At 42.5% G+C, this 12,608-nt stretch overlaps 1 protein-coding gene across 5 annotated transcripts in view; it reads right to left on the reverse strand.

Moving 5' to 3' along the window:
* Window positions 1–12,608, reverse strand: part of gria4b (glutamate receptor, ionotropic, AMPA 4b) — a 63,319-nt gene that overhangs the window by 23,127 nt on the left and 27,584 nt on the right. For all 5 annotated transcript variants that reach the window (XM_027004781.2, XM_035527163.1, XM_035527161.1 and 2 more), the window contains exons 3-9: window positions 10,093–10,332; window positions 6,389–6,573; window positions 5,928–5,981; window positions 5,345–5,503; window positions 2,705–2,872; window positions 2,246–2,350; window positions 842–952 (exon numbers count right to left, since the gene is read on the reverse strand). In XM_027004781.2, the coding sequence (XP_026860582.2) occupies window positions 842–952; window positions 2,246–2,350; window positions 2,705–2,872; window positions 5,345–5,503; window positions 5,928–5,981; window positions 6,389–6,573; window positions 10,093–10,332 (1,022 nt within the window). The remainder of the gene's footprint in view (window positions 1–841; window positions 953–2,245; window positions 2,351–2,704; window positions 2,873–5,344; window positions 5,504–5,927; window positions 5,982–6,388; window positions 6,574–10,092; window positions 10,333–12,608) is intronic.

Consider the following 12,608-nt stretch of genomic DNA (forward strand, 5'->3'; position numbering starts at 1 on the left):
GCATTTGCTTCAGGTGTAACTCTCCTCATGCCTTCTCCATTACCAAATGCTGCATCAACATCCATACCTTTTAGACACTAGAAAATATAATTACTCAAGTGCCTGCATATAAGCACTAATTAGTCATATGCTCGGTTTCTCATGAAATAAGAACACAGTGTAGAGAGGCTGGAGCAACAGCATGTTCCAATTCATGCAGTGTTCTGTCTAGTATCTTCAATGACATGAAAGTTTTTCAAAGGAACATGACAATTGCAGAAGACAGAAAAAAGGCAAACAAACCAAAACATAGTATTGCATCCTTGGCACCATGTGAGGCAGCCATGAGACCTTCCAACAAACAGTATATGAGAGAGGCAGATGACACATACATTCCTGCAGAGGCAGCGACCAACATCACACTGCACAGAGCTGTTGAGGAACGCTAATCAGCAAATGCAGACATAAACTCTGGTAATCTGTCTGGACAGTGATATGACTGACAGGTCAGGCACACAGAGACCTTGCTTTCGTGAGCGACAACACAGCAGGATCGTGATTTACATGAACTTTGCAGCCAATCTAGGACACACTGCTTATCAGAATGCAAGTGTGTGTATGTGCGGCGTAGGCATGAGGCAGTGCACTGTGGCTATCTTTAATGTAAATTTCATTCAAATGAGTGGAACACCTCATTAGTTGGAAGCACTTGGATGAAAATTTAGTTATTTATTTATTTTGTGGCCAACAATTTAATAAAAATGTATTTATTTATTTATTTTGTGGCCAACAAATGTTACTGTGTGCTATTACTGTGAATATCATTTGTCTAAGAAAGGGATAAAATCTTTATGACACTCACCATGATTGTTGTCACGACCACAGTCCTGTTCTCCATTCCAGAGGTTTCATTTGTAAGCAAGGCTTGATCTTGGATCAGAACCAACTTATCTGCATCATTCCAATAGCCAATCTAAGGATGAGATGGTCATACAATTAAAAATCATGTATGTTTTGGTTTGGATTAGTATATGTATACGTGCCTATGTGCGTGAATATCTGGAGTTATGCTAATTAGAACCAGTTACTCTGAGAGCCAGCATCACTGAATTCAGTGTGTATACTGAACGCCCACTCCAAAGGATGGCGCAGTGGGGCTAGGCCTGAGAGAGCACAGCCAAGGCAATGATATCGCCTTGTGTTATGTGACACTGAGCAAAGAGTGACTGATGCATGGAGGAGACAGGGGCCGTGTTCATGCGGGACCTGGCGGAGTGAATGGAGCCAGGTCTCCCTGCCCACCCCCACCAGCACAGGCTGCAGCCTCTCAGGTGGCTGATTGATGCTCCCCAAAGGCTGCCAGCCCACACCGCGTTCCTCGCCTCCCTGCCCTGCCTCCCTCTATCGCTCTTCCCCAGACACGCTGCTCAATAGCAGCCAGAAGCCACCACACTCCATAAAGCAGCATGCTGGCACAGGACCCTCTGTAGGACTGTAGAAGAGAGATGTGTGACAGGAACCTTTGCAGTACCTACTACATAAGACCAGGCTTTGTTAGTTTTTGTTTGTTTGTTTGTTTTATTGTTTTGATTAAACCTATGATAGGATTCAGATTTAAAAAGTACTTTGGTGTGTTTTACATGTTAATTGAAATGGAAAGGTGATAGCAAACTCATTGCTATTTTCCACAGTCTCAACATTCAGAAAAAGACCAAACTATTGGATCAGGAGCACATACACCATTTAACCAGATATGCAGGAAGTTGCTAATTTTATGAAAATCCTGAATAACATTCTTTAAAACATTTTAATGAGTCTTATTATAATTTCAATCCTCAAAAGATCCTCAGGTATGCTATGCATACCCTGCCACCCTGCAGCAGCAAGAGAGGGCAGTCAGGATAAACATGCAGTCAAAAGGCAAGGCAGTCTCTTCAGGATCGCTCCTGTTAGTTCCATCAAATAGGCCATGGACTATTAGACACAGAGAAAATCAAGTAAAAAGACCAAAAATCAGCATATGAAAGGGGAAAGATTAAAGACAAAAACTTTTCTCAGAAAGACAGACACCAAACAAAGGGCAGATAAACATACACATTTACTGTATGAGTTGACTGGTTCACCTGATGTTGTCACATTTACTTGAAGACAATAGTAAAATAATGCATTCTGGTATTCACGAAAATGCATGATGTATGACAAAAATGTAAAGATAAGACCAATCCAGGACATTACAGATGGGACGATGGCATGCTGGAGATATTACTTTTCGAGGGCCGTTGTTTTTCAGCTCAAACACATCCATAGTGTAGTTGACTCTGCGCCCGTAGTGGTCGAATTGGACATTTCCTGTTAATCCTTGGAGCCGGACCTGGATTGCAGTGATAAACAATGTAATTACTGCTTATCCAACTGCTGCTGTGCACAACCCCATTAGTCTGCTGCCCCTACTCACTCTTAAGTCATTCTCCTCATTCAGGCTTAGCACCATCTTCTCTCTCTCTCTCTCTCTCTCTCTCTCTCTCTCTCTCTCTCTAGCTCACTCTATTTCTCACACCTACTTTCAATTTCCTCACACCATTTTCTGCTTGAGATTTGTGGGTTTTGCGGGTGTGTCCAGTACACGTTTGTCTTCATCTTTAGCCCACAACCACCCTCTCCCAGGATGCTTTGTGCCCCTGACACTATACACCCTCATCCCTTCAAGTTCTCTAGTGGTGCCAACCTGTTTGAGGGTGCGCTCCATGTCGATGCCCTGATTCCAGGGAGCTGCGGGGTTGGCCAGGCAGTCTCCTGCATTGCCTCTGCGAGAGATGTCCACTTTCTGCCTGCGCAGGCTCCTGAAGGCCTCCGCCATCACCATCACACCATCGTATGTCAGAGCAGAGGTGTACTTCAGAGGGAGAAAGGTCAGGTAAAGGTCATAGAAATACCAAACATCCAATGCAGTACTTTCTCAAACCTATGTTCCTTTATCCCTTCCTCCCAAGCCATGTACTTAATTCTTCCTGTACACAAATATTGTTCTGCTACCATGGACATATGAAATAAGTAGAGTGGATCTCATAATTGTAAATGGCTTAACTGTCATGTGGTGTCTAAAAGAGGGAGTCCATGTTTATAGTTCAACCGTTCAAAATAACAAATTCAAAGCACACTGAACAGCAAAATTTAGCAGAGCTGTTAGGATAAGAAGGATTTTTTTGCTGTAAAAGACAGCTGCATTACAAAAATAATGTCACGCTTCTCCAGCATAAAAAAAAGGAAATGGCTCAGCTAGTTCACAGCATATGAATGAGAGAATGTGTGAGGTTGAGACGCACAGAAAAGAGTGCAGGCAAGGGCGGGCAAGAGAGGAGAGAGCAGTGGCACGTTGGAGTGCACAACTCGCACAAGCTTGTCATTGCACAAGTTAGGAGCAGGCTGAGCATGTGAAATCATGGCACTCTGACACATTGCCTGCCAGGCGCTGTTCACCCTCCAGGGAAGAGGGAGGGGAGATGGAGGATGGCTGGCCGGATGTTATGGGAAGCAGGTCTGACTGCACCGATAACTGGCCATGCTGTGATAAAAGAATACAGAATGAATCATGCACACACATATGCGTGCGCACACACACACACACACACACACACACACACACACACACACACGCAGATGGAGCTGGCAAAGAATTCTGTCCATGAACCATGATCCATGAGAACTCAAACCTGTTATTGTTACTTAAACCAATGTGAATCTGTCCACATAAAATAAAACAATGTGTCCACAGTTTTCCACTCTTCTGTACAACCCCAGTGCTCACAGTTCAATCAGCCTGTTCTCTTTGATGGCTGACAGGACAGCTCTATGAAAATGTGTTTGGATTCCCACAGAAGGATTGATGGTGTAGGAATGGCAATTCTTTGTTCCATCACCAACAAAATATGGAGAGACCTCAAGGCAAAAACATCACATGAGAAGAGGAGGGAAGGGAGGCAGAGCATGTGCATGTGAGGGAGAAATAGAAAAAGACAGAGGAATGGCAAGAGAGATATATACACTCACTGACAGAGAGAGAGAAAACACTGCAGTGTTGCAGTTGTGTATAAATTATCAAAGATGGCAGGAGTTCATCATTGAGACATTGGTGTTGCAGTGATGGGGACTAGTGACCCACCGTTTGTACCAGGGTAGAGGGTTAAAGAGTGGATGCTAAACAGTTCGATCAGCCTAGCTACTGTGCGGTGCTCGATTGGCCCTCTCTTGGGCCATGGGGGGCAAATTTGTGTAAGCTCTTCAACATGGGGATTGGGCCCTGACGCACCTGCCAACAATTCACATGATGAAGAGAACTGCCTACACTTTAGGGACTTGGAGAATATCTGTGGCAGTAAAAGGGCCTTAATTAACAGGTAAGAGAGCTTTGAGTGTACTTTTAGCAGTGCAAATGCTAGAGAGTAGTCTTTGAACAAAGAGAACAAAGAAAGAAACGACCATAAGAGATAGAGAGTGAGCCAAGACAAGGGGGAAATACAGCATTCCTAGACCTTGCATTCACAGTCAATGTGTGCAAACCATGTGTCTCACTGTGTTATGCATCTATTTGTCAATATGTGTGTGTCTGTGCCCCCCAGCTACATTATGAACACACACACACACACACACACACACACACACACACACACACACACACACACACACACACACACACACACACACACACACACACACACACACACACACACACACACACACACACACACACACACACACACACCATGCTGCCCAGCCACCTTTCTCTGAGCTCTTAATACCTTTAAACTCTTCAGAGCACAGGTTCTAGCCTTAGCCAGTGGTGTGTGGTGAGAAGTAGCCACCCAGTAAAGCAGCATCCCTGAAGGGATTTCCTTTGCCCCACAGCACCCTTCACATGGACATCCTTAGTCCCCCTGTCCCCCCAGCATGCAGTCACAGTGAGAAAGGATATAACTACCACAGTGCCTTTACCTGTTAGACTCTGACAAGGTTAGACATGGGCTAAATCACTGAGATTAAAATAAGACCATTATAGCATATACAGCAAGACTTTATTGTATATGCAAAGCATAATACAGGGCATATGGGGCTTCAGGTGTACATGATTCCAGCATGTGTTGGTGAAGACTGCTTCAAACCCTTTTGAATGTATAGGGTCATTGGGGATTAAGTCTTACTAATGTTACACAGCAATGCATATGTGCATTGCTATCCTAAAATGTTGGATAAGATCTGAGAGGAATTGGAATGCTTGCGTTTGGCATATCTGTAGAATATCTCTGTATGATTTTATATGCTAGAGCCGGAGCAAAAAGAGAGAGGGGCCATGGCTTTAGGGGGAGTTTACCTTAGGAGGGATATCAGAGCCAGGGTACTCGCGTTGGTCCAGCTTGTTCCAGCGCTGCAGGAGCTTAATCACCATGGGATGACTGAAGTCCACCAGCTGAAAACCCGTCACATTCGCCCCACCATACATGAAGCGCTCCAGATTGATGTCTTTAAAGCCCTTTTAGGGCAAAAGGAGGGGTGGGGGTGGGGGGAAGCAGAAAAATGAGAGAACGAGAGTGAGAGAAAAATGATTAAAGCTGGGCAGAGATAAGAGTAATTCTGCAAACACTCATCCCCTGCATGCCCCCATGAGTCAGTCCCGTGCAAAAGCACAGAGCCAGTTCTGTCCCTGCCACTGCAGCCGGGAATATAAATTAGACTCCACAACTGACGTACCTTGCACAGAAAATAGAGAGGATTAAGAAAGCCACAGAAAAAGGGAGGGGAAGGAGAAGTAGTAAGATGAGGGGAATAAAGCGAGAAGGTGCTAAATAAGGAAGACAAGAAGGAAGGGTGGCACAAAGAAAAAGATAAATGGGGACTTGAAAAGAGGCAAAGCTGACACGTGCAATAGGGTAATAAGGGAATACAGTTTTGCTCACCAAATTTGCCATGATGTAATGGTAGCCTTTAACATGCTTTCCAACACTCACAATCTGTGGAGTTAAGCCAGACAGTGTGATGAGGAAGATCCATAGCACAAACACAGTTGTCAATGTTCAATCCTCATCTGAGAGGGACAGGGCAAGCAGCAGGGATGTGGACCTCTGCTGCTTTTAATTATCAGTAATCAGGGAGCCTGTGCGTTCTGATAATATTCTGTCAGTGCAAGGATAATAAGTAAATAACATCTTTCGTATCTCAAAGGCATATAACAGTGAGGAAATTATTCCAAAAGGCAATCTTGTGGGACTGTGATCTAGCAAACAGTAGATGTTTTTCTTACAGATTGAATCATTTCAAACTGTATTTTTTTTTGCCTACTGGTTTGTCATTCTTTTTGTTTACATAGATTCTTTGAAACAGTAACAAAAACAATGCACTTTGTGGTCAGGAGACATACCTGCTCCAGCATGTTGGAAAGTCTCTCTGGATCCAGATCTATCACAAACGACTTCTCCTGTCTGCGGTCCAGGTCTTCCAGGAGCTGTCGGTAGTTGGCATCATTGAAGTTCTCCACACAGATGGCACTAACCTGCCAGTTGTTCTGGCCTGCTTTCTCCATGATGGCCTGCAGTACAGAGTATCCTGCAGGATGGGAGAACACTGTCATTCTGCTTCTAACTGAGCAACAAAAAGACAACATGTGACTTAATCAGCAAGTCATCGCAACCACATTATAGAGAACACAGCTGCAGCAAACTGTATAAAATTCAATGCAGTGTCTACATGGTAATGAAAATAGTCACATTTCAGCTGGCTTTAGGCCTCCTTCCACAGCAGCAATCATTTCATCATGAAGAACATTTTGGGGGAAAAAGGGCAGAATGCCACACTTCTTGCTGCCATTACCTGCAATCCAAAATAAGTAATTCTTGCAACTGAGACAACTATCACATTGTAAAGCCAAGTTGGCAGAAAGAGTAGCCTGTTCTCACACCCTAGAGGTGTTAGTGAGGCTCTGATGACAGCTCTGAGGAGAGCTCCATTACCAAAGCTCTAATTCCAGCCTGCCATACTGCTTGCTCCCGTCACACCAGGATGATGTTAGATATGTTAATCTGGCTATTCGAGAGAGACACCCTCAGCCTTCATAAGCCACTTGACTCCAAGATGAGCAGATGTCCCTGTAAAACAGACCCTTATGGTCACAATCAGAATTTGGCAACTACTCCCTCTTGCTCCCCTAATTAGTGGATTAACCTATGTTTAATCTGGCAACCCTGCAGTTTGCCATTTGGGGCCCATGTTTATTTATACTTACTAGGTTCTTATCCTAAATTCTCACATAATAAGGCATATGACCCTGCATGCACCTGGGTCTTTCTTCAGGAGCAAGAAAGTTATATCCTGTTAAACAGCAATCAGACTGACAGATAACCTTCTGGCTTTCTTGAGTTGTATATTTATGCACAGTTGGTGGGTTGGATGCATATACATTAAGCAGTGCACATTAGATGTTATTAGATGCTCCAGGGATACACTTTTCCATAGATTTCCATTAACATATAACATATTAGGACCAACATAACATATCTTCCACTGTGGCAATCTGTAAACCAATTCAGTCAATGCCAATCAATCATAAACAAATATCACATAGGACCAGGTATGTGCTCACAGACATACATTAGGTTCAGTAATGTTAAAACTATGCCTGGACACAAAGCCTTCTCTGGGCCCCTAGCAGCTGCAGACACCTGCAGTAACAACTCTCTGTGCTGTGTCATCATATGAAATGCCTTCACTTCCAATTCCCTGTCACAGCCCTTGCAACTAATAATTCAAGTACTCCCACAGAGAATACAGCACTGATTAATGTCTAATAAATCTGTAGCCAGAAGCTGTGTGTGTGTTTGTGTGTGTGTGTGTACATGCGCGTGTGCGTGTGTGTGTGTGTGTGTGTGTGTGTGTGTGTGTGTGTGTGTGTGTGTGTGTGTGTGTGTTTGTGTGTGTGTGCATTTTTGTATAGAGGACGATTCATTAAAAATTCACATTAGTATAATACTCTGCAAAGCAGCATCTCCTTGACAACCCCCCCTCTAACCCTTACTGCATATTTGCCATCCAGCCCAGCAGGGGGAAGCAACACTACACAGAATTGCTTTCTTTCTATCAGTAAAAGAAGATGAAAAGAGAAAGAAGAGGAAGAACAGTGGTTGACAGCAGGAAAGAGATATGGAGAAGGAATGAAGTAATACAGAGATAAAGAAAGAGAAAGGTAGAGAACACGAGCAAGGACATCTCCTCATTCTGAGCCATTCATCATGTATCTTTGCGCTCTGCTTATGTCTTATGAGATCCCTCACAGTCCAGTGAGTTTGAACCAACCCCACACTGCTTTCTGCATACTCAGTCTGCAGTGCAAGCATGCACTCACAGGGAGGCACACTGGCCCTACAACCACAGTAGCACTGGATCAGAAACACCTAGAAATATTTAAAAACATTTTTCAATATTTGAGATATAATTTCTGCAGTAAAACCATGCTCTACTATTGGTCTACAAAAGTTTGACATCTCATGCCCCTAATGCGTACATTTGTTCCTATGTCTTGTCGAAATCATTATTTTCTTCCTGAAAGCATCCTCTGATACACATTGCACAAGCCATGAAATGATTCCATATCTTGACACTAACTGCAGTGCATCAGTTACAAAGTACCTTTTACAAACTCCAAGAACATCAGGGCATTGTGGAAAAATAACACATTCTTGCACCCAAAACACAAACTCGAAATGTTATTTCTCACTACTTAATATTTTTAAAGGCACTGTGGCCCATTTACACATGATTGACTAAACATGATTTAACTTAAAATAAAAAACCAAAATAACCATATTCTTAAAAAACAATAACCATGATAACCCAGATACTATACTAACATATGTCAAAATTGCACTTCTTGCACTAACTCTTAAAATTCAGATGCCACTGCTGTTTCACATATTGAAATGCAGAATCTGCTCCTTGTGTCATAAAAATCAATAGACCTTCATGTTATTTAGGTTGGAAAAAGAATATGGCCATTTTTTTTGTTGTTGTTTTTTCTAGATGGTGTGGATTACTCAGATATTGTGAAATTTTAGGTGTACACAAAACACACACTCTCAGATAATGGGAGGATAAAACAAGATGTATCTGTAGTTCATCTACTGGGCTCTTGCAGAAAGGGTAAATGTGTAACAGAAGTCACAGCTCTCCCACTGGGGCTCCTGCCAGTATGGTGATTGAGCACACTGGGGAGGAGGAAGAGGGGAGTGGAGATGCTGACAGAGAGGAAGGACAAAAGACAAAGGCTCTGATTCTTGGCAAGGGAAGTATTCAAAACAAACGGGACCAGGACACATTCCAGAAAAATAAAAGCACAGCAACCATCCATTCTAATACAACACTAGCAGGAAATATAAACACTTTCCCAAAGAGAAGAGCCTATAATCCCAGGCTGTCAAGATGTCAGCACTAAAGACATCATACTAAACACCAGACTGTTCTTAGAGGCATTGTGCAATGAGTCTGTTATACTCAGATCAACATGTCTTTTAACCTCTGCATATATCTGTTAGAAATCTTTATTTATTTATTTCTATTTTAGTGTTGCTATAGTCACGGCAAAGTGTAGGAGGTTTTATAGATGTTCGAAGCAAGAGGTATCACAGCAAACACTTATTTTGAGGAAAGCAGCAATTACTTTCATTCATGATCCACTGGAGCAATCCCATCAAGGCATTAATTTGGTACTGGTATTAAACCCAAAATCTCCTGTAATTTAGATAATTGTTTACATATATTACATACTCATGCCCTGGTAACATATTAGGAACATGCCTGAAATTTCCAACAATTTAAAGAGCTCACCAATGCAGAAACATTGGTCATTTCTATAAGACTCAGTAGAAAATGTATTGGTTTATTAAGTGCAAGGCCTCAGAATAATAATAAGTTGCAGCTGCATCTTTATTCCCAGATGAATGTTCCAGATCCGATCCATTTGAAGGAAGAAGTGCAAGCACTTCCTCTCTCTACGAAGCACTGACCCTTGACTTCAAACATATTGGCTACACTGCCGTCCTGTGTTTTGTGTGTATGTGTGTGCTTGAGTCTCACCCCGATCAGTGTCATACAGGAAGACGAAGCGGTTCCAGTCATAGTGGTCGAGGATGCTGAGCAGGGCGCCCCGCATGGATGGCCTCATCTGCAGGACGAACTGGCTCTCGCCCTCAATAGGGAAGCTGGGCGTGATGAGAGAGATGTGCAGGGCTCCGCAGAAAGACGTCAGCGTATGAACAGAGCGCTTGTCGTACAGGCCAAAAATGGCAAACACACCCCTTGAGTACTGTGAGCAGACTGTGGGATGGTAGACAAAGAGAGAGAGAGAGCGAGAGAGAGAGAGACCGAGAGACAGTTAGGGACCTAAAAGTTTAATTAAACAACCGACCCCAAGGGAGGATATACATCCACTTTCTATTGCATTTGCACACTTAAAGCAGATTAGTTTGCACTCGTAGAATTCATTTAGAGTCTCTTTGGTAAAATTCAATAGAGGGCCTGAGAGAGCTGCTTGCCAAAGTGGGTAACTTAAAGCAGTTCATGAATTTTGTCATCACATTTTACTAATCCAGGATATGCAGAATAGCTCGGGTGCATAGCCTCGTCCGGTATGTAAATACACAACATTAAATACAGAATGTATACAGATTAACATACACTCTACTTCACCATTTCCAAAAAGTGCAAGCTATAAAAATATAAGCTGTGAAATATACAGATGTAGACGTGTCCATTATAGAAAATTTATATTGTGTTCAAATATGCAAAATGCATATAAAGTTGTACAAGACTGTACATGTTGTACATGTCACTGCAGGTGTAGATGTACTAAAACTGTGCATTTGTACACAAGAATCATGCATAAAGAATACCACCACTGGACTCCAGAACAGTGGAAACGTGTTCTCTGTAATGATGAATCACACACTATCTGGCAGCCTGACAGATGATAATTGGGTTTGGCAGATGCCAGGAAAATGCTTCCTATTGGAATGCATAACGCTAACTGTTAAGTTTGATAGAGAAGGTGGGCGGTGTTTCGGGGTTTGGGCTTGGCGCCTTAGTTCTAGTGGAGCATAAAGTTAATGCTACAGCATCAGCAGCCATTTTGGAAGGGCCCTTTCCTATTCTGGCAATCAATGGGGGAGGAGTGGGGGGACTCCATATTAATCTGCATGGTTTGGGGAAGTACGCAAATAAGTGTGATGGTAATGGGCTTTTCATGTCACATATTTTTGACCATATAATGTATGTGCAAAATGTATGTAATGTGTTGGTTAACCACAGGAGTGCAACTGGGGATTTGAAAACACCATAGATATATTTTTCCCATAAAGGAAAATGGCCAGAATGGCCAGAAAGATAGCTCTAGCTATGACAGTTAGCTACTAGCTATCTGTTTATCTTGTTCATGAAAATGTATTAACCCCAGATGCAGGCTGTGCAAAGATGCCCCTGAGACAATCCAGCACATAACAGTGGATTGCAAGATGCTAGCAGGCAGAGCATACATGGAATGCCATACCCAAGTGGTTGGCATAGTATACAGAAACATCTGTGTCAAGTATGGGCTGGAACTTCTAAGGTCTAAGTATGATATACCCCCAAAGGTGGTGGAAAATTATCATGCCCCAGATCCAGTGGGACTTCCAGATACAGACAGACAAGATGTGCAATCCCAAGTGATAACAACATCAGGAACAAGGAACACAAAAAGATTGAGAAATACTAAGGGCTGAAGAAAGAGCTAGAAAAGATGTGGAGGGTGAGGGCAACTGTGGTTCCCGTGGTAATCGGAACACTAGGGGCTATGACCCCCATGATGGGAGAATGGCTCCAGCAGATATTGTGGCACCAGCAGACCCGAATTAGTTCTTTGTAAACATCTACTGAGAACTACATTCATTTAAATGTTTTGTCCCATCTGGATGCTGGTTAATCTTTCAGGTAAGTATTTTTGCAGACACCAAACCCATCATTTTTACAACTGCAAAAATGATAGATGACTTTTTAATGTCCTTCATCAATTTCTTTTCTAAGACCATGAAAGCTTCTCTACATTTAAAAAAGATGCCTTGCATGTGACCACATTAATCATCTTCATCTTTTCTATACTGTTCAAAGACATATTACAAATTTGCACTGTGGCTAAAATGTAGACATTCCATGGATGTCTGCAAAAACAATCTTTCACATGTTTTAGATGAATTAGAATATCATGGGAAGAAGGAAGAATTTCCATCATTCAGGTCAGGGCAGAATACTTCAATAGGACTGAGGTCCAGGCTCTAAAATAACAAATTTCATCTGTATGTGGCACTGTTGCTGATTTACCTGTGTGCATTAATTGCATGACACCTCTGAATTTTATCCTCTGTTCTGCCATGGAACATTCTAACACAATTTAGAATTCATTGGCCACTGATTGCAAGCCATGTGAGTCCTGATTCAGCCCCACATCACTGTATATCTACCTCTATGTATCATAGTGGAGATTAGGGTTTGGTGAGCAGTACTTTGTTCCTACATACTTGAATGTACACTTTCTATAAAGTTAAATTATTGTTTCATCT

The sequence above is a fragment of the Electrophorus electricus genome, chromosome 6 (genome assembly GCF_013358815.1).
Source record: "Electrophorus electricus isolate fEleEle1 chromosome 6, fEleEle1.pri, whole genome shotgun sequence".
In the NCBI taxonomy this organism is placed as follows: Eukaryota; Metazoa; Chordata; class Actinopteri; order Gymnotiformes; family Gymnotidae; genus Electrophorus; species Electrophorus electricus.